The sequence below is a fragment of the Lethenteron reissneri genome, chromosome 53 (assembly GCF_015708825.2).
Source record: "Lethenteron reissneri isolate LAM-NWPU_2019-01 chromosome 53, ASM1570882v1, whole genome shotgun sequence".
Classification (NCBI taxonomy): Eukaryota; Metazoa; Chordata; class Hyperoartia; order Petromyzontiformes; family Petromyzontidae; genus Lethenteron; species Lethenteron reissneri.
Genome location: NC_083831.1, coordinates 4863948 through 4891597, shown reverse-complemented (window position 1 = coordinate 4891597; position 27650 = coordinate 4863948). Strand labels below are relative to the sequence as shown.

General features: G+C 52.8%; 2 protein-coding genes across 4 annotated transcripts; one reads left to right on the top strand and one right to left on the bottom strand.

The window, feature by feature from the left end:
* On the top strand, positions 1-3412 carry LOC133356321 (tubulin-specific chaperone C-like). Of its 3 annotated transcripts, none has more exons than XM_061573778.1 (2): positions 1-207; positions 1076-3409. In XM_061573778.1, the coding sequence occupies exon 2, from the start codon at positions 1105-1107 to the stop codon at positions 2080-2082; it is 978 nt and encodes a 325-aa protein (XP_061429762.1). In that variant the 5' UTR covers positions 1-207; positions 1076-1104; the 3' UTR covers positions 2083-3409. The 3 variants fall into 3 exon arrangements, with proteins under 3 accessions (XP_061429762.1, XP_061429765.1, XP_061429764.1); XM_061573781.1 differs by having other exon boundaries at positions 18-71; positions 1076-3412; XM_061573780.1 differs by lacking the exon at positions 1-207 and adding an exon at positions 277-553 and having other exon boundaries at positions 1076-3412.
* Positions 3080-27599, bottom strand: LOC133356253 (codanin-1-like). The gene is made up of 27 exons (XM_061573646.1): positions 27247-27599; positions 25388-26421; positions 24396-24656; positions 22879-23333; positions 22617-22695; positions 22094-22214; positions 21252-21361; positions 20648-20737; positions 20031-20106; positions 19458-19660; positions 18745-18850; positions 17921-18064; positions 16613-16779; positions 15684-15762; positions 14180-14257; positions 13936-13990; positions 13214-13338; positions 12722-12825; positions 11696-11842; positions 10561-10624; positions 9604-9682; positions 9072-9235; positions 7967-8074; positions 7164-7227; positions 5283-5461; positions 4946-5059; positions 3080-3592 (listed from the first exon to the last, which is right to left on the bottom strand). The coding sequence occupies exons 1-27, from the start codon at positions 27418-27420 to the stop codon at positions 3443-3445; spliced, it is 4530 nt and encodes a 1509-aa protein (XP_061429630.1). The 5' UTR covers positions 27421-27599; the 3' UTR covers positions 3080-3442.
* Positions 27600-27650: the final 51 nt, after the last annotated feature.

Sequence of the window (27650 nt, the reverse complement as noted above, 5' to 3'; positions counted from 1 at the left end):
GCCCCGCCCCGCCCGCCGTCTCCGCCTTCAAACTCCTTCGAGAAGCCGGCGACCGACAGACCGACCCCGGGGTTCGTCTCCGCGTCTCCTTGCAGCGACACCTTCGTCGTCTCCTCGTCCTCCTCCTCCTCGAGGCGTCGTCCGGGCTCCACCCACCGCCTCCCGTCTCCGCCGATCCGTTCCCTCCCGTCAGAGGCGCCGTCTCTCGTGAGCTCTACTCCCTCCCTCCCCGTCGCCATTCATCTGCCTCGTCTCCTCAGGGCCTCCTCCTCCAACTCCCTCTTCGCCTCCTCCTCCTCCTCGCCGTGGCTGCCGCTTCAGTTGCTCGGACTGCGTCGCCTCCATTCCCTCCACCCCACCGGGCTGAGTTCCTCCTCCTCATCCTCCTCATCCCCCTCATCCCCCTACCCCTGTCGGCCTCCCGTCATTTCCCCCCTCCACTACCTCCACACAGAGGTCGCAATCGGGTACCCGATACCCGTACCCTACCCGATACCCGGCTACCCGTACCTGGACGGGTCATGAAATGCTGTTTTGACTGAGGAAATAATAGGTACAAGAAACCGTACCCCGAGCTGTAACAGTTGCAAATGTGCAATAAATGTGTTTGACACCAGTGGTCATTCTCAACCTTGCTTCGCCTTGTTGAAATGTTTCAACCGAATACTCCCTTGTCTGACCCAACATTGTTCTAAGAAGTAAATATATTAATAACATAAATAATTTAACCAATTGTTCATTTTGTGAGGTATCATCCGACCTCGTTAGTAATTGCAAGCGAATAAAAAAAAACATTCAACGGACGCTTTGTACGCATGACATAATTTGTTCGCGCTCGCTGTTTATTCTTATAAACCACGTTGTTTACGATTAATATGTTTAGAAGGGTCTTTTATAGCGTTATAGGTTCCCATATGGATTAAAATTGTATCGTAGTTATGTTATATTGGCAGATTCATACGTGATTATACACCAATGACCCATGTATGATATTTCACACATTTATAAATCACCTTACGTACCCTACCGGTTGAGAACCACTGTATTAATCTTCTCAATCCTTTCCATCCCACAGCCTTGGCTGTTCTCCCATCATCGTCGGCCATGTCTGCCACTCCAGCGCCACCATCGGCCATCGAGAACATCTCCCGCAGAGACGCCGAGAGAAAGACGGAGGTTGAGCGCCGTCGCCGGGAGGACGAGGTTGACCTGGCGCCGGGGGAGCAGGCCGACCGCTTCGGGGCGACCTTCAGCACCGAGACGGCGGCCCTGGAGGCGCTGCTGCTGCGGGGTGCCGTGGAGGAGGCCGCAGGACGCGCCTCGGCCTTGCAGGACCTCGTCAACCAGGCCACGCTCTACCTGCCGGCGTACTGCCTACGTCAGGCGCAGGGCAGCCTCGACTCCTTTTTGGCCAGGATCAGGGCCAAACGGGATGAGGCGGCGCCCAAGAAGAAGTTCGCCTTCAAAGCTCGAAGCAAGAAGGAGGCGGCGGTGGAGAAGGACGAGACCGACGACAAGGTGGAGGCGCCGCCGGCGACGGATGGCCAACACAAGCGGTCGACCAAGTTCGACCTGGTCCAGTGTGGCTTCCACGACCTGGTCGGGCAGAAGCTGACGGAGCGCGGCGACCGGCTGTCCGGCACGGACTGGGCCCTGGGGAACCTGTCCGGCTGCACTGTGGCGCTCCTGGGCTCCCCGAGCACCCTGCATATCACGGGCGTCAGGGACTGCGTGGTGCTGTGTGGGCCCGTGGCCACGTCCGTGTTTCTGGACGACTGCAAAGGGTGCAAGGTGGTGGTGGCCTGCAGGCAGTTCCGCGCCCACCGCTCCGAGGACACAGACTTCTACGTGGACGTGGCCAGCAAGGCCATCATCGAAGACTGCGTCCGAGTGAGGTTCGCGCCCTACAACCTGAGCTACCCGGGCCTGGACAGCCACTTCAAAGATGCGAGGATGGAGGGTCACGGCCAGACGTGGAACGGAATCAACGACTTCAACTGGCTGGCAGACGTGCCCTCTCCCAACTGGAGCATGATCCCAGAAGATGAGAGGGTACCCACGTGGAATGTGGATGCGGTGTGATGAGCATCGGTCATAGTTCACCTCCGCGGCGTCACCACAAATGCTTGTGCCAGGCTGGGTGCACTTGAGGCCACTTCAAGTGCTTGAATGCTCGCTTGCAGGTAACGGGACGGGCTCAGGTGTGTTTTTTTCCAGTGGGAAAAAACACAGCTGGTAACTGCTCCCGATTGTGCCAACTCGCTGTTTAATCTGCCCAGCGCTCTGTTTGCGGTGAGACGACACGGAGAGAAAAAATGCACTCGGCTACACGACCGTTCTGTGGCAGACTAAAAAAAATTCGCAAGCGATCAATTTCAAATTAGTTAGTTACACTGAAAGGTTGTGGAGTTATTTAAATGTACACTACAGCCCTTGTGTTCATTCACCGCTGGACGAGGGCCTCCCCACACGCTGTGTGGGTGGTGGGTGTTATTTGACCATACTTCACCACACCGGTCAGTGAGGATTGCAGGCGGGGGGGGGGGCATCCATAAATGTGGGAACAAGTGCAGTAGTGAATTTTTATGCATTGCTTTCTGCCCATAACGTTAGCCCTGCTGCAACCTTCAGCGCCTGCTTGTGGCACACACATACACACACAAGCAGCAGGCAGGCATAACTCTGCTCAGCATCTGAGATTTGACGAGATCAGCGCATTTCGGGGCAGTTTGGTCAAAGGCATCAACTGTTCTTTATTAACATTCGCATCAACACTTGAGCTCGCGTGTAATAAACAATGAAGGCATTCCATTGTTGAGTTTGATTGGCAGTAAAAGTTGCGCATTTCTTTCGATGTTAACAAAGTTGCTTAGGCACAGAGGTCAAAAATGCAAAATTGGCCACCAACAGAGAGCACTTAAAGAGGTTTCTTGAAATTATTGTTAAAATGACTCTTTAAAACTGTTGTCATGCATGTGTGCTACGATTGTATGAGCAAAAAAACATTTAAAAGTGTTGCTGGGGTTAACTGAACTAATGTGCGCAATACAGATGGTGACGGTAGGGCCCGGGGCGTATGCTCTGCTCACGCCGCTACTAAGTGAGCCCCCGTCGAGGGTTTTTGGTCTACCCTTCCACGCTGGTGTATTTGACAGTAAAACGAGACTGGAACAACCTCTTGTAATCGGCGACCATTTGCTGAATCGCACGAGCAGAGAAAAATAATTGCTTGCTATTGGCATTACCACAAAAATGCGGCGTGTGGAGACTTGGTTCTCGTTAGATTTTGCGTGTGCAATAAAATTTAAAAAAGCTAAACTGACGAGCATTATTTATTTGTGTGATTTTAAAACTGTCCCGAAAATTGTCATTGGCGACATTCCAGGGTCCTAAAGTGCAGTGTACAAACTAGATAAGTTCATATGAAACTGCTGAAGAGTCGTCATCTCAAAGCGGCCTCTTCTTGTTGCTGTGTGGGCTCCACCGGATTGCACGCAGCATCCACGGCTCTGGGGCTTTTGGCAACAGATTCCTCCTCGCACAGCTCCTTAAACTTGTTGGCCGTTTCCAAAAGACATTCCCTTATTTCCCCCTGAAAAGGAAATAAAATAGAACAAAACTCAGAAACGAGGGCTGGCAGTCTTTCCGGTTGAAAAGTCTTTGTTGTACCTTACAATGTGAATTTTGGTCAACAACATCGAGACTTTCACGCGGACACGGGGAACCTTTTCCTCAGTCGGGTCGAATAGGATTTGCAGAGATATCTTTGGTGGGCCGCACTCGGAATACGCACCTTGGTGTTATCCCATAACGTACGTGTTGAGGCTTTTGCGGTGAGGCCGTTGAAGTGATTAGTGATAGGTTTTTACCCTTTCAACTGGTACAAAAACTGACACCTTTATACAAGGCATCATGTTTGCAATAACCACAACACAAGCAGTCAAAATGCAAACAAAAATAAAAGAAACAACTATGATAATGATATGCACTGTCCTTGAAGTTGATTGGTCCACACCCAAGACAGATTTTCTTAGGGCCTAGTCTCCATTGGTGTTGGACCAGATGACGCCAAAAGGCGTACTAGTTGAAAGGGTAAAAACCTATCACTATATTTTGCCACTGGTAAAGGAGGTCTCAATGATTAGTGATGTCGCAATGAATATAGTTTGCGGACATTTTTCATACCTGTCAACACCTTATCAGTGTCTACCTTATCACAGACCAATTCACACCCTATTGGTCACCCCGTGCCCTTATAAATCTCAACATACATCCTACAAAGTCCCATCACAAGGGAGAAACACAAACGAATAGACAAACATTGTTTTACTCAATTTCCCTGTACAAGAACACGGGTAAACTGTATGGGTTGACAGGTATGCATTTTGAAGTGGTAGGCATTATTGCTGTGGGGAGTATAACATCAAGTCGTGGGCCAAACGTTCCCCACCTACGCCTTCACAGACATTGAAATGTACGAGTGGCATGACCGTGGCGTCACTTCAGCCTAATAATAATGACTTGCCTGAGCGTAACTTTTAAACGTTATTTTTGCTCATTCGCCAAGCTTCGGACTCATGTGGCAGAGCGTGGGATACACAGCCTCTACACATAGCAAGACCACTGCGCTTAGCTGCAGTGGGGTGTGGCATTGCCGGCATGGGCCCCGGTATGAGGAATGAAATTAGGGTCCATGTTCCTCATTTCCCCCCATCTTTGGAGCACGGCGCCTGGGCAGGACCTCTCCTCCAGGCCTGTGGGAACCGGTGCAGTCGCACCACTTACACACTTGAGGAAGCGACGTCACCAGCCAGCTGTTTAAAAAGGCTTTTTTGTCCTGTAGATATTAATATTGACCTGTGATACAAAATAAATAAATGTCGTCGGTTTCCAAGCCCTCGATACAACCTCAGCGGGTTCACCCGCTCGTCACATTGGTCGGTACCTCCGGAGGAAGGTCTTCCAGCAAAGCGTCCCACCTCGCCACCAGCGCGCTCCCAACGTGCAGCCTCCCCGCCACCAGCTGCCGCGACAAGTGCAGCAGTGCCCAGCAGCAGCGCTGTCGTGTCGGGTGGCGAGTGGTGGTGAGCGGTGGGGTGGTGAGTGGTGGGGCGTTCGAGGGGATGGTGGTAAGCGTAAATAAAACATGCCAATTAGTTACTACTTGAGCGCACTGGTGTGTTGGGAGCGTAAACCCACAACATTCATAATAAACGAGCACGACATTAATCGGTGTCCAAGTTTTGACATAAATAGCTGTGAAAGTACAGATGTGAACAAACCTTCTTGTCTGTGGCCGAGTGCAGGTAAGAGACATTTTTGTTGGCCAGGAGGAGGTGGAACGGGGGTTGCATTGAGAACTCGGTCCAGACGCCCTGCAGAGCTCCCAGCAGCCTGCGCGTGCTCTCCTCCCAGCAGTCCACGTTCACGGCGGGGCTCTCGCTCAGCACTCTGTCGAAGGCTGGACACAATTCGCGCAGTCACGTTGACATTTACCGTTGTGTTTGCGAAATACTGGGATACCCGTTCTCTTAACAAAACCCGATTGAGGCGGTAACGTCACGGCCAAACGGTAGCGCGTTCGCCGCTCGTCGTGGGTTCCTGGTTTGAATCCAGCAGGCCGCCCCGGTTATTGCTGCGGTGTTTAATACTACGTAGCGTCTGCATCACAGTGGACGTTAAAGATCCCCTGACATTCGCAAGAGCAGGCCCGTTGTATTTCAGTGTTACGGTCCAAATAAAAAACACAACACAAATACAGTCTTTTCGATTACGCTGCCAGTTTTCATAACGCGAATTGGATACAACGCGATGAATGTATTAGGAAACACATTTTACTAAACGGATGCAAATTGGATATAACGCGATCAAGCGAACGGAACTACTGCATCACAGTGGACGTTAAAGATCCCCTGACATTCGCAAGAGCAGGCCCGTTGTATTTCAGTGTTACGGTCCAAATAAAAAACACAACACAAATACAGTCTTTTCGATTACGCTGCCAGTTTTCATAACGCGAATTGGATACAACGCGATGAATGTATTAGGAAACACATTTTACTAAACGGATGCAAATTGGATATAACGCGATCAAGCGAACGGAACTACTGCATCACAGTGGACGTTAAAGATCCCCTGACATTCGCAAGAGCAGGCCCGTTGTATTTCAGTGTTACGGTCCAAATAAAAAACACAACACAAATACAGTCTTTTCGATTACGCTGCCAGTTTTCATAACGCGAATTGGATACAACGCGATGAATGTATTAGGAAACACATTTTACTAAACGGATGCAAATTGGATATAACGCGATCAAGCGAACGGAACTACTGCATCACAGTGGACGTTAAAGATCCCCTGACATTCGCAAGAGCAGGCCCGTTGTATTTCAGTGTTACAGTCCAAATAAAAAACACAACACAAATACAGTCTTTTCGATTACGCTGCCAGTTTTCATAACGCGAATTGGATACAACGCGATGAATGTATTAGGAAACACATTTTACTAAACGGATGCAAATTGGATATAACGCGATCAAGCGAACGGAACTACGTCGCGTGAGTAGGAATCAGCGGTCGTACGGCTGCCTCGGCATCGCACGAGGCAGTGGGATGCTGCTGGATGCTACTAGATGCTACCCACGCGCCTCGGTGTTTGTTCGACCTGCGTACACATCTCATGTGTTATCGCGGACTGTGCTTTACCCCCGATATTTATTACGTGATTTTTCCATAACGCGGTGTTCTTCAGGAACGCTACTACTCGAGCGTTATCGGGGAACAGGCTACATTAACAAAAGGATATTTTTGTCTAGTGTTGGCATTTTCCTTCCGTGTGGTAGGCCAGAGAAACCACCATGTGTATGGGGGAATAACACTCAAAGCTCCACAACGAAATTAAAAGTCTTTTTTCTTATCAAACAATGGACAAGCTAGTCAAGTAGATGGCATCTTTAAATTCAAATGTAAGACAATAGCACTTGCACACCACTATGCAGGATGTATATATGTTGAACTTCTTTCGCACTGTACGTAGCCAACCGCGCTAATCAGAGGTGCGGGGGAAGGACAACAAACTAAACACAAAAAGCAGTCCTAAAGAAGTGAGTTTTCAATCTAGATATAAAAGTGGCTTCCTAACAACGGGTAATAATGTACTCACCAATAGCAGCGGCAAGTTCCACCGCGTACTGAGCAAACGCCTTCTCTACCGGTGGTGACAAATACTGCAACACAAAAACGTCACAACGTCGTGAGACAGAGTTCCATTCGGCAACGTGCGCACATCGCTCGTGTAAAATACACCGGTGGCGTGGGGCGTGCCCACACCGCGCGTGTCGCAGGCGTCACTTGACCCCCGTTGGTCGCGTTGGTCGAGTGCGGTTTGGCGTACGTGAGGAGATGTGTGGGAGCATAGAAGTACAGTACAGAACGACTATGATGTTGCTGCACTGCCACCCACCCCCCCACTCCTGCCACCTCCCCGACTCCGCTTCTGACAGCGTAGCGCCCGGCAAGTGACAACAATTGTTCTTGTTCAAGGTGGTCGCTCAACCCGGCTGAGCATCCGATCTGATGAGATTTGGCACACCGACCAGCGTGGAGAGAGCACGGTCAAACAGTTGTTTGTGTTCCATCGCGTGAATATAAATGTGTCGTTAAACCCGCGACCACGCGACACAGACCAATGAGTAAGGTTTGTCACGTAAACAGAACGTGGCAATTAGTTGCCCGTTCAGCACACCGCGTGTGTGTTGGAGAGTGAACCCACGACAACATTTACAATTCGAGTATCGTGACGTTTCGCCGGTAATTTACAACAACAACCAGCCTCATCAGGCGACACATTTACGCGATCCAACCAAAAAAAAGCCTCTTATTGTGGATAATATTGGTCGCGAAAGCCCTACTGCTAAAAATTAAGGCGACCAGACGAAATTGCACGCTCAGAACTGCTCCGCGTACCTTTTTACACTGCAGAGATCCGTGGAGGCTTCTCACGAGCTCCAAGACTGCTCCCTCGGTGACGGCGGTGTCCTCGCAGCTCGGGGCCACCGTCACACACAGAAACTCCTGTCGAGAAGACGAACCCGTCGCCCCCAAACCACGCGCGCGTGCACACACGCACGTGAGCGATTCCCAACGCGCACGCGGCCACGCGCATTCAATGACAAGGGCAGTTTCAATAAGCAAAGGGACGATCGAAAATTTCTGTAACCTATGTCGGAACAGGTTTGGCAAACTTTTTTGATGAAAAATGGACTGACGTGGGCAACTCGTGCGCAAAATTGTTTTATCTCCAGATGTCACGCATCCTTGCACAACTGCACATTGGAAGAGCAGTGAGCTTACTATTCATTGTTTGTCCTGCAAGCGTTCAGAAAAGAGTTACGAATGCATTGAGTAATGAAGCGGGTAATATGACAATATCCGTAGGAATCATAGCAAAGATTACACAGTACACCGAGGACAGCACAGCAACATCGTGTCATCTAAACGAATCTCGATTCATCCATTGTGTGTGACATCAGTACGGCTTGACGTTTTGCTTTGGGAAAAACTTGGGAGCCTCCAAAACCATGCAAGGGCTGACTCGGCACAACCCCGACGGGCCTGGGAATTACAGTGGAAGGAGGCACCCGATACCAAAGCCGTGCCAGGACCGAGGCGGCTCAATTCCCTCCAGCTGTGGAGGTCAAAGCATCGGAGAGGATCAGAGTGAAATTTTGATTTAAAGCTTTCGTGACTGCAGGGATTCATCTTCTTGGTTCTTTCGGTAAAGTCACGTAGAAGGGAAGTAATAAAATAATAAAAATAAAAAAATAATAAACTTATTCTCACGACGTTTCGGCCACAACGCAAGCAGCCGTCCTCAGGTGAAAACCAGATCCGACTTCAGACTCTGTCGCCTCGACGGACCTGGTTTTTACCTGAGGATGGCTGCTTGCGTTGTGGCCGAAACGTCGTGAGAATAATTTTATTAAGTTTTATTTTTATTATTTTATTACTTCCCTTCTACGTGACTTTACCGAAAGAACCAAGAAGAGGTTCAGAGTGAGCGGCGGCTTGCCTTGAGCTGCGTGAGGACGAGCGACGGCATGGGGTTGGCGTGGCTGCAGGCTGCCGGGCACGCGCGGACGCTGGAGCCATCGCGGCTCGGCTCGCTGGTCAAGCTGCACGAAGCGGACTTGAGCGGTCCGTCCACTCGGCTCCTCAATGCTTTGCTCAGGAGCTCTGCCAGCCGCGCGACCACACGGGACACCCGCGAGGCAATCGCTAAGACTCACCGCGGCATTGATGATGATGATGATGACGCGTACAAATAATAGTGATGATCAGGAATGTGAATGTTTGATATTCGTGCCATACTTAACGCGCAAGGCTATCACGATGGGGCTATGAGTAACAGACCAGCATCATCCGCCAGTAGGTGGCGATGTTGCTTGCGTGGTTTAAATTTCTACCCGAGGGAATAGACCATCATATGAAAGTAAAATGAATAACTTTTTCATCGTTTATTCCACAATCAAGTAACTGTCCCTGCTCGTGGCTAATTGCTACGCGGCTCAACAAAGCGCTCACTGTGGAGGAGAGTGACTCACTGTCGACGTTGCTGTTGAGCCACTGGGCGGCTTTCTCCTGCGCCAGTCGGACAACGATGTCGGCAGCAGTGCTCACCACCTGCAAGCAGAACAACAACAACAACAGCAGCCGCTGCTGCTGCTCTCCGACGCGTTCTCAGGCTGCGGTCACGTGAGCTCCCAGTCACTGACAACCTTGACAAGTGAGGAACTGCTCACGACTAAACCAGCTGCCTGCATCGACATTTTTTACACATTTTATCCGCAGGCGCGGTTAATCCGCGGCCTGGATCATCCCTCCACGGATAATGGAGAGCTAACCATGAGAACAAGAGGTGTGCACAAATAGGCCAGCAACTTCTTTGCCGTACTGCCTCCTACTAGCCACTTCATAGACATGATGGCTGAGAGATTGGTGCACATGATATACCCACGATGATCCACCCCGCCCCCCTCACACCACCCGCGCCAGCACGGCGTTGGATTACAGATGCGCGTGGACGCCTGCCGCTGTCGCAATGTGGTATTTCATCACTTCGGCTCATAAGCAATCCGTCCGTCCAGTTGCCTGGCTTTGACCTCCCAAGGCGCCAACGGGTGCAGTCAAACCGCTTCCGGTGTGACCAGGCAGTGCGTGTTGCTGCTTCCGAACATCAATGGGGTCCGTGCTCGGTGGCAGCCCCACTACCGTGTGAATACGCGGAGCAGGAGGACCAATGGGGCACAATCGTCTTCGGCTGTGAAGCACGTCAGGGCGTGCCGGGCGGACTGATTGCCATGCACGTGCTGGAGGAGGAGGTTGCACAGTGGCTACGTGGGCTGACGTCCACTCAAGGAACATTTATTTATTGTATCTATATATATTTTGTATATGTATCTGGTCTTTTGACTGCGGGAATTCGCGTGAAATGGCATTCGCGAAACAAATCACGCCGACGGCCAGGGCGTGACCTTTTCGCTCCTGACCTCTCAACTCACCTGGGGGGACAGCTCTTCGGGCAGCAGTAGCCGCATCACCTGGGGTGCCTTGGTCGCGCAGAATCTGTCGCGTAAGGGCGACAAGACAGGGTGGGTCGGACAGGTACGCGCACCTATGTAGCTACAAGAGCTATGCAATTTTAATGCTCTCCGACCAAGGCTGAAATGTTTTATGCATTAGCTCCATCGTTTGTTCGTCCGTCTGACTGACGGTAACGGGAGGGCACTTTCACAAAGATGGCCCGATATTAAATAAACTTCATCGTCAAGTTGCGGACCAGTCAAGCAAATCAAAGGTTTGCCCAAAACTTGGAACCCATGCATATGGGCATTTCTCTTTCTTGTTTCGTTGGCATCTTCCTTTAAGTTGGATGTGGGGAATCAATTCGTTCCCGTGTGCCAAAACATAAATTCGAAGTGCTTGTGAAGCGTGAGCACGCACCTTAGCGTAATCCAACGACAGTGTGGGAAAATCGTGCTCAAGTGTCGACCGAATATTAGCGGACCCTTCACAGGGACGGGAAGGTGTTTTGCGAGGCCAAAAATACTGCCCCCTAGCACCCGATAAGTGCGGCCAAGATGCTCGCAGTGATGGATAGTGTCCTTTTGTGGGGCGTTTCGAAGTGGCAGGCCTCATGTGACCGCAGGCCGTGAGAAATTAAGCCGGGGGTTGTAGGTTCCCCACACCCGTTCTAAGTATCGCGTGCGCTGAAGTGGCCGCGTGGTTCACGGGGCTCATAATGGCCACGTCACACAAGACAATTTGCCGGCTGAGGTCTAACGCGGGTTTCAGCCACCTGCGTGATTAAACAACCAAAAACCTCGTAGCATTAACTTTTTTTACAATTAATTCCATGTTTTTGATCTTGAATGCTTTTGATTCGGGGTCGCCAGCAGCGATGTCGTGTCGCAATATTACAGAACACTTGAGCATTAAAAAGAGACCGACAGACAGAGATAGGATATTGGCACTGTATTTCTTGAGAACTGCTCTTCGTGTTTAGTTTGTTATCCTTACCCCCGCACCTCCGATTAGCGTGCTTGGCTACAGAAGAACTTAAACGTACACGCACGCGGCCACGAGCGACACCCGGCGGTGGCGATTGGCGGTGTCGGCAGCGCCCCGTGCACTCACCGCTGCGCAGCGTCGAGCGCCGCGGCGGTGCCCTGTCCGGAGAGCTGCGTGCACACGTCCTGCAGCGTCAGGTCGGCGGGGACGCCGCCCGCCAGCGCCGACACGCGAGCCTCCCCCTCCTCCACCAGGCCCGCGAGCAGCGTCGCTCTGCCGCACACGCAGAGTGACGCCTCGCGCTCACTCACTCGCTATCGCTCTCTCCCCTCTCTCTTTCTATCGAATTTTGACAAAATTAGGAACGCACCCCGAGTATGTATGTACGTTGCGCTTCCTTCGCACCGTGCGTAGCCAACCGTGCTAATCGGAGGTGCGGGGAAAGACAACAAACATAGTACACACATACGCGTACATGTATCCCCCATTTTTTTTTATCAATCCACTGCTGGACGTAACGCCTGTCCATGCCGCGTGCGACGTGGGGGTTATTTGACCGTACTTCACCACGCTCGTCAGCGCAGCTTGGTGAAGACGGGGAGCAGCATCCCGCTGGCACATCCCTTCAGTGGCCTATGGCAAGCTGTCTGTGCACGGTGGTCGCCCGTCTATCCACTATGCAAGCTCAACCCCGCTTAGCTCCCGAGATCCGATGACATTGGGTGCTCTCCGGGTGCTTTGGTTACGGGCGTCTGATTTGGTCGCACGCACATTCGGTCAGAAACATCCCCCGTGTAGCCTTAACGGACTGTTGGGGTAAGTGCTATTAGCGAGTAGCACCTATGAAGGCCGGAACGGCACTAGAGGGGGTGGCTGGCCAGCACCACGCCCGGCCACTTTTATCTCCCTAGTGGCAATGTTTACACATCGCACCAGGTACTCAATTGAGGCTGAGTCGACCTAGGGGAGGCCCAAGACCGGTTCAAATTATTGTCACTGGTGTTGTCCTTGAGCGGGAATCAAACTCGGGTCGCCGGGTTCGTAGCGCAGTGCTCGAACCGCACCGCTACCGTGCACAAGCACAATTCAACACACGTGGGTTCAACTTTACTTCGGGGTTCACTTCTGTCGCTCTGTCGAATCGCCTCTCACCGGATGTGCTTGACGCAGTTGGAGCAGGTCCGCTCGGCCACAAACTCCACCGTGCGCTTCAGGGAAGCCGGGAGATTATGGAAAAACGCCTGCTCCAGCTCCGTCTGCAAGGGGGCAATCACTCGCTCGCTCATTCGCTCGTTCGGTGTTTAAAGACAAAGGGTCCCCCCCCGCCGTGTAGCCTTTAAGAGACTTTTGATGTCAGGTGCTCTTAGCGAACACCCCTCCGGCATACGGAGGGGGTGGTTGGCCACTATCACGGGCTCCCCAATGCAGTTTTTTTGACGCACCGCCCAGGGTAGTAGGGGAGGCCCCATACCCGGATCACATAGATTCGTCACCGACGTTGGCTGGGAGTGCGAAAAACGAACTCGGGCCGCCGGGTTCGTAGCACGGCGCGCGAACCGCTGCATTGCCGCACCCGAGCGTTCCCACACACACAGACACAGACCGGCCCCTCGCCGAACACAGCCGCTAATGCTGTGCTCGTACCTGCGTCTGTCGCTGGGAAAGCCCGACCGACGGCTCCATGGCGGTGGGGTTAATCTTGCGGATGAACCCGCCATTCCTCCCGGTGCCACCCCCGAGTGACGTTGCCAGAAGCCTGCGCAGTTCCCCTGCAGCAACGGGACAAACCCTCGTTGCCATCATCGTTACCCAGCCACTCATCACCCACATCACCCAGCCACCCATCACCCAGCCACTCATCACCCAGCCACCCAGCCACCCATCACCCAGCCACCCATCACCCAGCCACTCATCACCCAGCCACCCATCACCCAGCCACCCATCACCCAGCCACTCATCACCCTGCCACTCATCACCCAGCCACTCATCACCCATCACCCAGCCACCCATTAAACTCATCACCCATCACCCAGCCACTCATCAGCCAGCCACACTTCACCCACCCACTCATCACCCAGCCACTCACCACCCACCCACTCATCACCCAGCCACACATCACCCAGCCACTCATTAAACTCGTCACTCACCACCCAGCCACTCGTCACCCAGTTGTCATGTAACGATTAATTCCCTCCCCATCCAGATTAGAGGAAATGTAACAATGTGATGTTTTATTATAATTAAGTTTTTGCTGTACGGACGACATACAGAGATTGCGAGAAAGGGGTGGTGGTGGTGGTGGTGGCTGTTTGACAAGGTACGTGCAGCTGTGGCTGAAGCCTTGTGTTTGGCGGAAGAGACGTTACCAATGTAGGGGCAGCACGTGAAGAGCAGCTGCTGGTCAACGAGTGGCAGCGTGTCCTGGGACAGGCGAGAGGCAGAGACGCATGCAACGTTGTAGACCCGATAGACACAACGGCGTTCTGATGGAAAAGCAAGTATTTCTAGGGTACCCCACCCCTGAATGTGCACGGTATATCAAGAAGGCACTGCATGATGTAACAGTTGCTAGCTTGTGGATGGTGGTAGACGCAGTGTCATGGTACCCACCAGGCCTCCTCCGCTTGGGTCTTCCAACACCCTCTGCGGCAACTCGGCAAAGAAGACTTCTTCAGGAAACGATGGGACCTTGGTAGAGCAAGTGCATGTTAGGCAGAGCGACACTGGCGAGTGAGCCTGTGACATTCGATTTGCCACAATTCGGAGTCGCGATCAAGAAACGATTTTCTCTCTCTTTTTAAAACGATACGAGGATGGTAAGCGCCTCTAGTGCCTGCAGGGGGTCCAGATAACTAATTACGTTTAGTTTAACACGTAGGCTTTCGCAACAAATATCCATAATATAGGTTTTGTTTGGTTAAATGTTGTGGATTTGCTCTCCAACACACCGGTGTGCTGTACTAGTAACGAATTGGCATGTTCTGTTTACGTGACAAACCATACTAATTGGCTGTGTCGGGTGATGGCGGGTTTAACGACACATTTAAATTTACGCGATCTAACCCAAAAAAACGATATTATGGATAATTACGTAGAACATATATTAATCATGTGTCCCAATTATCACACACATAATTCAATGCGTGTATCGCAGGTGTGTAAGAATCTAATTTGTGAAAACCACACCTGATGATGATTGCTTGTGTTGCGATCGAAACGTCGTGAGAATTTTATTGTTTTATATTTTTATTATTTTATTGTTTACCTTCGACGTGACTTTACCGAAATAATCAGGAATATGAATCCCTGCAGTTACGAAAGCTTTAAATCAAAATCGAATTTTAATTGAGGTGGGGCCCAGTGGCTCCGAGGTTGGAAGGCGGCTGCCCATGATTAAAACAGGCTCAAGTAGAGTTGATGGTCCCAGCTCGCTCACAAATGACTGGGCGCCGTGGTGGCGAGATGTTAACTACCTCGCCTCGTATGCAGGAGGTCGTGGGTTCGATCCCACCTCTGACACCTGCTGTATATTTGGAGTTTGCATGTTCTCGCTGTGGTCGTGTTAATTTTTTTCCAGGTCCTCCGGTTTTCCCTTCCACATTTGGAATCGGCATGCGTTTTGAGTTTTCTGGGCAGCTGCTAGAAATGTCCACGTGATGCTAAGCCGCCACTCTGTCGAGCTATCATTCGTGGCCAGGAAGCTTCTGAAGAAGAGGTACATAGCTCAGTGGGCCTTACCTGGTAAAATAATAGTAATATAGAGAGGTTTTACCCTTTCTGGCAATACAACAGGTGTTAGGATGTTCAGACGCCAAATAGATACCTAGATCAGCTGACCCCGAGCTACAAATACTGTATCTGGTGTAGGCCAATCAGTTTAAAAAACGATGCAGATATTACCAGAGTATTTTTGTTTGCATGTTCACCACAAGTACGTGTGGTTAATGCGGACTTGATTCCTTGCAAAAAGGGATCTATTTGGTGTTTGAACATCTTACACCTAGTGTTTTATTGGCAAAAAGGGTAAAAACCTATTTAAATTTTTCATACTTTGCTACTGTCAACAAAAGGTCCCGTGATAAAAAATACTTAACGGTGTTTATAGTCTTTGTACCTGGAACAACCATCCCAGCAGCAGTAGCAGCAACATGCGGTTAAGGCCACAGGCCTCGCTGGGCTCCAGCACAAGAGACCTAGAGAAGCAGCCAAGACGACAACGCTCGTCAGCATTGCCATCCCATTCGAGCGAGACAACTACATTGCAGACTTCTCACCCACAGGAAAGCTACAAATCTGCCTGTCGCCTGAAGAAGCCACTTGTAATTACTGGCGAAACGTCATACTCAGATTGTAAATGTTGTGGCTTTGCTCTCCAACACACCGGTTAGTGCTGTACTAGTGAAGAATTGGCACATTCTGTTTACGTGACAACCCTTACCAATTGGCTGTCGGGTGGTGGTGGGTTTAACGATACATTTATATATTTACACGATCTAACCCAAAACACCTGTATTGTGGAACGACTGTTAGATCGCCATCACCGTAAGCACGTACCGATGCTACTTGCTGTTTATATCGCAACCTATGTAGCCACGACTGTTAAGTTCTATAATCTATAACATCTGAAACCGTCACAGGGTGCCCATGAAAACAGAAAGCAGAACAGCTTCTCGGGTCTTTCCTGCTGAAATAAATCAAAGCTATCAATCATATCTCTCTATTTAAAACCGGACAAGGAAGAAAAGGCACGCTTGTGCATTGATTCTGTGACGCATTCTGACATGCGTTTGCCTTCAGATTAATTTAATTTTTAATTACCCATAATAACAGTCGTGCTGACACCTGGCACGCAGAAAACGGTGTACGTCCATCCCTGGGCCGCGATGAGACCACGGGGCTAAGCGGCTCTGCTGGGAGCTTGCGCATCAGCCTTCCGCAGAGCCGGGAGGCCTAGTCAGGCGCTTTTCGCACGGGTTTTTGCCTCCCAGGTTTTGGGAAACCCTTCGGAGCGGCGGCTGCGTGCCAGCGGCGGCGGCGACGTGCCTGTAAATGTGCAGCATGGAGCGAAAGACTCGCGCGTAGCACTTCATTCGCGCCGCCCCGCGGTCCGTCATGCCGAGGAACTCGATGATCCACGGCAGCGTCAGCACGAGCCGCCGGGCCCCGCGCGCTTCTCCCAACGCCGAGTCGACGTCCAGCACCTGGGCGCTCTGCGCACACGAGACAAACACCCCCCCCCCGCCCCGTGTGATGCCCGCAGGCTGTTGGGGCAAACGCCGCGAGCGAGCTCCTATTGTCAGGCGTCTACGGCACGTGAGGAGGTGGTGTGACCGGCAGCGCGCCCGACCGCCTTTGTCTCCCCAATGTTGATGTTTACACACTGCTCCAGGTACTCAGTTAAGCTGAGTCGACCTAAGGGAGGCCAGGGGACTGGTTCAGATGTTCGGCACTGGTGTTGATGGTTGTGAGCGCACCAGGTCCTAATTTAGAGTGAATACTAAGGGGGGGGGCTGTGAACTGTTCAAGATCGTCGCCACTCATCTGAATAGAGATGCAGACCAAGATCAAATTTAGTAACGTCATTAGCGACTGCAGTGCACCGAGGGAGACCAAACACGGCGATTGTCTACACTGTCCGTGCATATTAAAAACATGAACCCAGTCGACCCAATTGGCCGAGCTGACAGGTGGGTGGGGAAACGCACGGCCGTCACACGACGTCTCGCAACGCAGAGTGGACTAAACGAGCGACCAAATTCAATTCACAGACGGACACAGTGACGAGACCAGAGGTCGGCAATCTGCGGCTCCGGAGCCGCATATAGGGGCTCTTTGGCTGCCCCCCCTGTGGCTCTTTGGCTGCCCCCCCTGTGGCTCTTTGGCTGCCCCCCTTGCAGATCTTTGGCTGCCCCCTTGTGAGCAGCCTTTAAAAAAATATTTAACTTTCAATCTTAAAACGTAATTTAATGCAAAATTATTGATTAAATATGGCAGGGAATGGGTCACTATGGAATGTTTTGGTGAAGACAAAATGTATAACAGTCAAACTGCGTTGTTAAATAATAACTAAGGGGGGACACAAACTAATTAGACTCAGTATATTCCATCGCCTACGTTGTTTATTTATTGAAGTCAGAATGTGTGCCGTCGTCATCTGCTGTGTACACGCTGCTGTGTTTGTGTACAAGTTGCTGTCTCTGCGTGCGATGCCGCGGCTCTCCAATTATTTTGGTCAAAGATAAAAAAGTGGCTCCACTTCTTCTTCGAAAGGCTGCCGACCCCCGAACCAGACTGAGATCCCCGACCAAGATACGGTTAGCGACTAAACGAACGCAGGCCGTCCGCCCACACCTGCAGGCGCAGATCCAGCGCGGGCTCCTGGGGGTTCGTGGGCGTCGTTTCGTGCGTCCGGTATGGCAGGAACGCGATGAGGCCCAGGAACTTGGCGAGCAGTCGTGCCGTGAGCAGCACCGACTTGAAGTGCTCCCTCCACTCCTGCGCAACACCGTTTGGGTTTCACTCGCCGCGCACGCATCCAGTTCCTCTTCGTTCGATCGCTACGCGTTTAGATCCTCGTCATTTAAAAAGAAAACCGGCCCGGTTGCTTAGCGCAGGGGTCGTGATGTTATTCCCCGCAGTGCATTGCGGCTCTTGAAACACCGAGTTTTATTTTTTTACAAAATTCAAAAAAAATGCCTCTTCTTGTTATTTTGGTTTCCGACCACTGGCTTAGCGGTAGAGTGAGCGGCCGGCAATCGGAAGGTCGCGAGTTTAAAATCCTGGTTGGGCGTTGACTCAGCCCATCATCCCTCCGGGGTTGATAAATTGAATACCACTATGGGGAAGTCAACAGTGGTTTTGCTATGGAGAGACCTTGCTCCAGCAATGTGCAATTTCTACCACTGCTTCAGGGCTGTAAACGGGAACCACCAAACCACAGGCCACATCAAAGCAAATAGCCAATTCTCTAAACAATCGCGAAATTCAACTGCCCTTCGATCGGCTTCAGGGTCACCCTCCGTGGGAGGGAAGCTATTTGGTTCACCGACGCTGCAGACCGCATGTTTGTACACGTTTAGCACGAGCGTTCAGGGCACGTCATCAGTGGTGAAGTTGTACACACAGACGCACACACGGACATACACGTGTAAATCGATAGCATCCGGGGGCAGCACCTGTTCACAGGTGTCCCAGTCCCCATCAGGAGCGAGGATGCACTCTCCATTCAGCTCCATGATCTGATGCCTCAAGCCATCCATCAGGTGCTGGCACAGCGCAAAACTGCCAACACAGAAGCTTAACGTCGTCATCAGCATCATCGGCAAACAGCGGCTCAGGCAATTAACATCGAGACGTCTAGGCGAGCTGAGCAACGGATTCAAAGCATGGAAGAGGCAATTGATTACCTCATCTCAACTGCTTTAAACAAGGCACTAACCAGCACGGTAATATTCGTTTATCCAACGAAGCCTCGCCGAGTCTCAAAGCTCTTTCAGGAGGCTCTTGCTTTGGAAAGTTATGCTACTTCCTTATAAATCAGCATGTTGCAATTGGGAGGGGAAAAATAGAAAGAGTACGCGGAGAAGGCTCATCGCACACGGCTGGCACTCGACGGAACGCGAGTGGCACACCGAGTTGACAAATCCACTTGGCCGCCCCCGCCATTCCCTGGCCACGCCGCGGCCCTGGGGGACAGTCGCGTGAGCGACGCCGAGGTCGTCGCGCGGTCCAAGAGGAACTCTTGACGGAGCTAACGACTTCGGCGGTTATCGCTGCGTTGTACTTCCTGTGCCGTCCCATCGCCGGACGGACGGACGGACAGACTTTTGGTCGCGTGTACAATTCGGGAAAAGACACTGGGCAGGCCAACGCCGCGTCGCTCCCTCACCTGTCGGCCACCAGGATGAAGTCTCGGAAAAACGCTTGGTACGCCGGGAAGGCGGGCGGCGGGCAGGGCCCGCCCTGGGCCTGCGGGGCGGTGAAGCGCTGCTGCAGGCGCTGCAGCTTGCTGGGGTCGTTGCCTCCGAGTGCGCTCAGCAGCGGGGAGGCCACGTTCCTGCTGGGCACCCTCTCGTAGGGGTCCTTGCACATCTACACTCGGGAGGTGAGGGGGGGGCGGGGAAGGTGTTGTTAAAAAAAATATTTAATTAAATCGCGACCCCCCCCCCCCCCCATGCCCCCCCTCTCCTACATCAACCATAACAATTTGGAAGAACAGCATTAAATGAAAATGTACCGTATGTTGACAATCTGCGGTGAGTTGCAGTGAGGTGATTATGTGCTCAGGTGTGGTGAGCTGCGGTGAAGTGGAGCGAGGTGTGGTCAGCTGTGGTAAGGGGCGGTGAGCTGTCACGAGCTGTGGCCGGGTGCGGTGAGGTGCGGCGATCTGTGGTGAGGAACGGTGAGCTGTGGCCAGGCGAGGTGAGGTAGGTGCGGTGAGCTGTGGTGAGGAGTCACTCACTCGAATGAGCTGAGCTTGAAAGAGCCGAGCGAAATGACTGTGGTTGTGCTCCGATGACAGCTGCACCATCATTGCCCTTCGCACGTTCCACATACATCAGAACGCGATTGTCAAGACTCATTCGTGTTTCCCCGCATATCACAGGGACTGAGGGGGGACCCCAAGAAAGTCGGAATTTTCTTAGGAAATTAAATTGACACTCCTGAAGCTCATTAGATGAACAGCGTGCAAAGCAATGGCCGGATGTGTTAGCTACATCTTGGCACTGCGTAGTAACGTCTCGCGCCAGCCAGTCCCAGATTAGTAGCCTTCTCCACCGTGAATATCTAGGAGATCCCTTGAAGTGACCCTGGTGCACACACGAGAGGGAAGCACTTTCCCGCGCACGGCTCGGTCACTTCCCGTCACGGCGAGAGGGCCCTCACATCGACACAAGCGACTGAGCGTGCTGCAATTGGAATCACAGCGTGTTGCCAAGTCCAAAATATTCACCTCTGGCGCCCGATTGAGTGCGGGCCAAGTGACGTGTAAATGTCGTTTCCAGGATGTTTCGACGCGGTCGGCCTCAAGTGGCCGCGGGCCGTGCGGAATGCGGCCACGCGGAGTATTTGCCGCACCTGATTTTGTTACCCAGGACTCTTTCGAACTCCCAGCCCGGCGAGTCGCGCCCGTCCTCCCACTCGCGGATCAGCGCGTAGAAGACGTCCCTTCGGGTTACGAAAGAAACGGAAAACGCACAGAACAGGAGCACGTCACACGGTGGCGCTACACGCGTCTTGATGGAAAGCGGAGCTAGCGAACCGCCCCGGTTTGGCCAACACAGTGTTTTAGAAAGACCGTCCCCTGGTGTCGCGCATTCTCTTTTGCGAAAATATGATAACAAGAAAAAAATTCCACACGGAATTTTCTGGACTCGCGATCGGCTCGCGACGAGGATGAAGGCCCGAGCCGTCCGAGCAGCGAGCAGGGTCCGTCAGAATAGGCGGCACGAAGACGAGACCACTCGGCAAACCGGAGGACCTGGAGGAAACCCCATGCAGGACGCTGGCAGGAAATACCAACTCCACACAGTCTGGAGTCGAACCCAGGCCCTTGTTACTGCGAGGCACGAGTACGCCGCAGCCCCGCCGCTCATGCCTCCTGGAGGAGGACGAGTCGGGGCAGGGGAGGAAGAGGTGCGTGAGCAACGAGAGGGAAGAGATGTTGGTCATGGAGCCGCACCTCTGCTTTTTAAAGTTTTGGAAGGAGCGATTGCTGGGGAAGTTTGCTCGGTTGTCCGTCTTGGGTTGGAAGGGAACCGAGAGAATGGTGGAGGTGGGAGTGGTGATGACCTGTAGAAAGAAAGCAAAACACAACGTTAGAAACTCAACACTTTGTGGAGGTGGCCCAGGCGGTGCATAATGGCTGTGTCAGAGCAATGGGCTAGCACCGCTGAGATCCAGTGTTCAAATCTGAGTTTCTGCCACCCACGAATAAACCGGGTTCTCAAAAGAAGTAAGATGGGAGGGGTCTTCCTGGTCACCAATGACTGTACAAAAACACATGATGTTTACTTTTCACGGCTAACTGCAGCTCTGACAATTGAAAGTTATCACCAGGCGATGAACACCTCTACAGCAAGTAAAAACTTGTACCACCATCATCACCGCCCAGTGTGGATAATGGGCAATTTAATGGACGTTAGTTCTGTGACGTCAACGTGTCGAAAAGAGTTTAAAATTTCGGTTTGCCATGCTACGAGCACTCTATGCAGGGTATATGCAAGGTGTGCCCCCTATTGTTGATAAAACAAAAAGGCCTAATGGAGCGCTTCAGAGCTCGTTCTGTAACGGCGTCTTCCACAGCTGCTTTCAAACGCACGGTCGGTGCAGCGCGCCCAACGTGATGCCATCGGTACAATAATTTCCCCGCAAGTATCTGAAAACGGATCACTTTGTAATATAATTTGGTAAAGGAAAAAATTTACTGAAGACGCTGTACGCGGGCTGTGCACGCGCGGGCTGTTTGCGGGCGGGGGGGGGGGGGATGCAGACGCTGTTGCTGGCTTGGCTGCGTTGTCTCACCCGGGCTGTGCTGACGCCGTAGGCCGCTCGCAGTTGCTCCAGCAAGGAGGGGGAGAAGGTGGCCACGCGCTCGTGCTCCAGAAGGGAGCGCAGCGTGCTCCGGTCCAGGCACCCCAGCAGCCTGGGCACAACGCACAACCCCCACCCGCACGCAGTGGCAACTCTCAGCGTGAGACGAGGCCCAAGCAAGTGAACAAAATTTATCAAAATGTTTTAATTTCGCGCTGATTACGTAATTGCTTTACAACGTTGTGTTTGTTCCCAGCGGGGTATTTGACGGTAATGCCAGCGCCAGGCGCACAAGGAGGCAGCACGGCCGTAGGACCGAGTAGCTCTCTGCTGGGGAGGGCGTGTCCCTTTCGGCAGGGTCCCGCCTCCGGGCGGCACGTTTGGATGACTTGGTACCTCGACTCACGTTTGCAAATGTTGACAACACCGACAGATGCTGGACCAGAAACTTGAAATGCATCATTGACGCTTGAAATGTGCGCTGACTGCGGAATGCCTAAATCCACAGACTCACCCCATGAGCTTTTCCAGGACCTTGACAGCGAAGTAGACGCAATTATGAACGCTGTGGAAGTAGGCTGCTTTGAGAGGTTCTGAAATCGAGAAAGCGCGCACGATTAAAATTCTGTGCACTGCAATTTTAGGAAGGGTATGTGAAAAACAGGAGATCTGAATCAGTTCATCATCTCTCCTTATGACACGGATAAGACAACCGAGAAGGACATTGCAAAGTAGATTTTAAATAAAATTAAAACAAGAGTCAAAGCGAATCTGACCATCACTGCCGCCACTTGGCTCTGGACGGTCGTTGTCGACGACGACGACAGGGGCCTCCTCTTTGGCGACGTCCGCCGTTCCGCACGGCACCGTGAGCAGCTGCAAGGTGAAGTAAACCTCCAGCAGCACGTTCGGCACCAGGTTACGACGCAGGCACACGGAGTAGAGCTCGGAAAAGACGTCCAACTGATGCCGGTGCGACACCCGGTCGGGCCGTGGGGTCCCCGGCGACTCGTCTGCCACGGTTTGGCTGGCCGGGCCCGCTGGCGAATCGAGCAGCAGCTGTGTGGCGATCGCTGGCGACGTCACAGGGGGGGTCGCGGGAGACGTCGCGTCTGGTGTGGCCTCCTGCAGGCCGCCCCGCTGGGCCGCGTGAAACACCGGGGTCGTGCAGCAAGCGGACGAGTCGTTCGCCGATTCGCTCGTGGTGGAGTCTGGGCTCACTTGCTTGGCCCTGTGGAAAGGCAGGGAGCCAAAGTCAAAGTGGCCGGGTGGTTGAAAGGTCAGCGTGATGTGCTTTAATATTACAGTGATACCTCGGTTCACGAATGCTTCTGTTCACGAACAACTCGGTTCACGAACAGAAAAGTTCATAAAAATATGCTCCGGTTCACGAACTCCGCTTCGGTTCACGAACAGGAGCCGCGGCCATTTTAATGCTATTTCCAGGCTGTCACATGGTCGTGACTTCCTGTAGGAAGATCGTGGAGAGAAGAAGAGACACAGAAAGAAGTACTGTGAGTACTGTGAAGACACTTTCAGTGACTTTTTGCTTTTTGGTGTGCTTTTTAGCACATACAGTACTGTACTGTACTACTGTACTGTACAATACTGTACTTACTGTATTGTACAGTTCACCCGTTTGAGTGCTTACTGAAGTCATCTCAAGCAAGGTTAGTGTTCTCTCTTTATACATTACTATACTGTACAGTACTAATGTGTATTGTAATTTGTTTCATATTTTTGTGCTTAAAAAACCAAAAAAAAGGTCAGAACGGATTAACCGGATTTACATTGAACCCTATGGGAAAATGTGCCTCGGTTCACGACCAATTCGGTTCGCAACCAGAGTCAGTTCACGAATTAAGTTCGTGAACCGAGGTATCACTGTACATGAATTGTTGAGCACTTAAAAAATGTTTATTGCATTCAAAATTTTTATTTTATAAAACGAGCAAACTGCATGTCTTTTGGACCTGAATGTTCATTCCTATGTCCCTCCCAGGCAATCAGCAAAACATTTATCTTATAATTGTGCTTTATATCCCAGTTCATCTCGCTTTGTCGGTTTCTCTCTTCCTCTGTCCCCTCTTGTACCTCTCCCTCCACTGTAGCTCATCCCTCCCCCCATCTCTCTCCCTGTTCCTCTCTCTCCCCGCTCACCACCTTCATAAGTCATCAACAATCCATTATATATAAAAAAAAAATCATCAGGAGTTCATGCATAAGTGCATTCAACCTTCATTGGAAATCGTGAAAAATTAAAAAGCCCCAGAGATAACATTGTTTCGCTCACCGATTCTGTCTCGGCATCGCGCTGTGCGGGTGGTGGCTTTGGGCGCTACTGCCAGGCTGGGCGTGCCGGCCCGCCAGCTGGCTCTGCGAGGTCGGGCTGCACCACGGCATCGTGTGGCGGTCGCGCGGCGTGGCCGGTACCGCACCCCATCTGGGCGGCGGCGGCTGGCTGAGCGGCGTGGAGGTGAAGCACTCGTTGGGCTGCAAGCGGTGGTGCGCCACGCTCACTGGCGTCGGCTTTATACGGCGCGAGGGCCGCGAGCTGCTCACCACGGACGCAACAACGATGACGACAAACGATCGGTGAAATTTACCAGGAATTAAAAAGCATGTGTACGCAGGGATTCTGGTCATGCTTTCCAACGTGCCGTTCGTCCTGGGGAGTATTTAATTGGCGATAATAATGATCTCTGCAATGAGATGATACCATATGAGGTGTGACATCGGGAGATGTCACGCATAATGACATTATCAGGGGGAAGGGGAGGCGCCTGAATTAGTGTGAAATCATTGTCTTACCCAAAAATAATTCTTCATCATCAGTGTGTTTTAATTGCCAATTTACTTGGCTTTACACGGTGTATTTCCCTTAAAACTTCACACACAATTCCAATTATTGTGCTATCGGCAGCATGTCAGTGCAACACTGTGACAACTGCATGCGGAAGGAGACATCGCAGAACTTATCACTTTAACATCCTTCCATCCACGCATTAGGGGTACAATTTACAACAGTCTCTGCTAGAGACAGAATGTCCATCACAGGGCAAGGTGATTTTGTAATTGTTGGAATTAAGTGAAATTTGTTTTCATTGCAATGTTTCTTTTGCGACGCAGGAAAGGGTGACAGGCTCGAGGTGTCTTTGAGTACATCGGTTAATCGCGGACAGCCAAAACCGAGAATCGAACCCTGGATTTTAACAGTGCCAGCTCAGCCCTCCGACGCCTGGGCCATCCAGCGAGCTTGCGACAGACCTACGACTACCGACGTACTTGCCAGAGCTTGCGGCGCCGCCCATGGACGGGAACTCCTCCAGGCTGCACAGGTTGGGAGGCACCATCACGTCTCCATCGGCGACGCAACCGCTAGCGTCTGGGCTCCTCACAGCAGATGCACAATCCACCTCTCCACCACCGGAGGACTGCCCGCCACCCACCGCCCTCCGTGATGAGGGCTCCAAGCTCGTGCCACCCTGTCTATGTTTACTATTTTTCCGGCCATGCGGAGGATGCTGCTGCTGCTGCGCCTGGTCCGAGTGCCTACTCATTCTCGGACCTCTCTCTCCGTCTCCCGACAGAGAGGCGTCCGCTCTTTGGCACGGGGACGACTGAAAGCATCTTCCCAGCGCCCCTGCCGCCGACCCATTCTCTCTGGCTTTCCCGCAGGCGGGGCTGCTCTGCTTGACCCTGCGTGCGGCGTGTCTGTCTGACCCGTGGACTATAAAGTCGGAGAGGGAGGCCTTTTGCGCGGAGCGCGGCGCACGCTCGCCCGCCGAGTCGGCGGGACCGGCGCTGAGCGGCGGGCCGTCTGCCCTGGTCCCCGACGCCGCGACGTCTCCGCCGCGGCCCCCCCTTTCCAGCGGCGGGCTTCCCGGCCAGCGCGCGACGTCATCCTCGAAGCCGCGGGCGGGCGTCGCCGGGCGGCCGCCGCCGAAGGGGGAGTTTTCCGCGAGCAGTTCGAACGCGCCGTTGAGCGACTGGCGGGCTCCCCGCTGCGGGTGCTCCAGGCTCGACGGCGGGGCGAGGGATCCCGCGGTCGACGCCGGCGCGGCTCGGCACGGCGCGCGACTCTGCGCCGCCTCCCGCGAGCCCCGCGGCCCGAGAGAGCCGCTGTCTGACGGGGTGCGCTGGCCGGGCCAGTGCGCCGGCGCGCTCGGCGTCTTGCGAGGCGAAGGTTGGCTCCAGCCGACGGCGCCGCTCGCTTGCTCCCGCAGGAAGTTCAGCAGGAAGGGGATGAATTCTCGCCAGGCGGCTTCTCCGAGGGCCTCCAACGCAGGCAGCGCGGACGAGGAACCGTGACCGCATTCCTGCCCCACCGAACACCGACCGCAGCCGGCACAGCGATGCTGATAGTACGAAGTGCGATTAATTACATTTTTTTAAAACTGCAATTAAGTAAAGATGTATTTGGAAAATCGATAGGATGGTTAAAAGTGTATACGTCCCATAGAATGTGTCGTCTCAGCCGAGTCATCTATGAATATACAAAAAATTACCGCGGAGCACAATATCGCGGTGGTGAGATGAAAACATTTACGCGTGTACCTCTCTCAGGAAACAGTGTGCTACCAAGCTTGTGTCAAGATAACAGAACTTTGAGGTCTCTTCATAGACCTCATACACACTCTGCCTGTGGGTCTCGTTGCGACTTTGTGGGTCTGTATGTCCCAGTGGCCCTACAGGAGGCTACTTGACCCCTCATCAATAATTTATCCTGCACGGCACCCATGCCGAAGCCTGCACCCACCGCCCCCCTTAAAGAGTTCAGAACGGCTGATGTGCGCATCTGGTATATGATGCGTGCATTGTACCCGAGGCTTGCGTCTAAAGTGCCCGTATGTAGTGTCGATGTCAATGATCGTTGTAAAGTGTCTGCATGAAATGTGCACGATTAAGAAGACTCTCGGGGTTCAGGGGTCAGCAGGGGGGAGGGGAAGTTAGCGGGGGTGGGGTGGGGGGGTCAACGGAGGAAGGGGAGGGGGGTCAAGTGAGGGGAGGGGAGGGGGGTCAGTGGGCGGAGCAACGAGAGAGGGGAGGGAGTGGTTTGTCGCGCGCGTTTTTGGGCGGGAAACTGAAGGCGCGCGCCACGCGCCCGCCACGCGCGCAATCCGCACGCCAACGTCCGCGCGCACCTGCCCTGAGGCGTCGTCGTCGTCGGGATGTCCGCGGTGGGGGAGTGGTGGCGATGGTGGCGGCGTCGCGAGCCACAGCGCGAGCATCGCGCGCGCCGCGGCATCTCCCCTCAGGGCGCTCTTCAACAGCAGCAGCGGCGGCGGCGGCGGCGCGGAGGAGGAGGCGGCGGCCATGGCGGACTAGCGGGGGGCGCGCGCTCGATCCTCATTCAAGGGCCCGGGGCGACTCGCTTCTGTCTTCGTGGCGGAGGCGGGAAGACGGCAGTCGCCGCTCTAACGTCGCAAGGCGGCGAGCGCCATCGAGGTCGCTTTGTCTCCTCGTTCGAAGGGCGGCAGGAACAGCGAGTGGCTGCGTGACGTCATCGAGCGATTGTGAACAGCGGTGTGCGTGACGTCATCGAGCG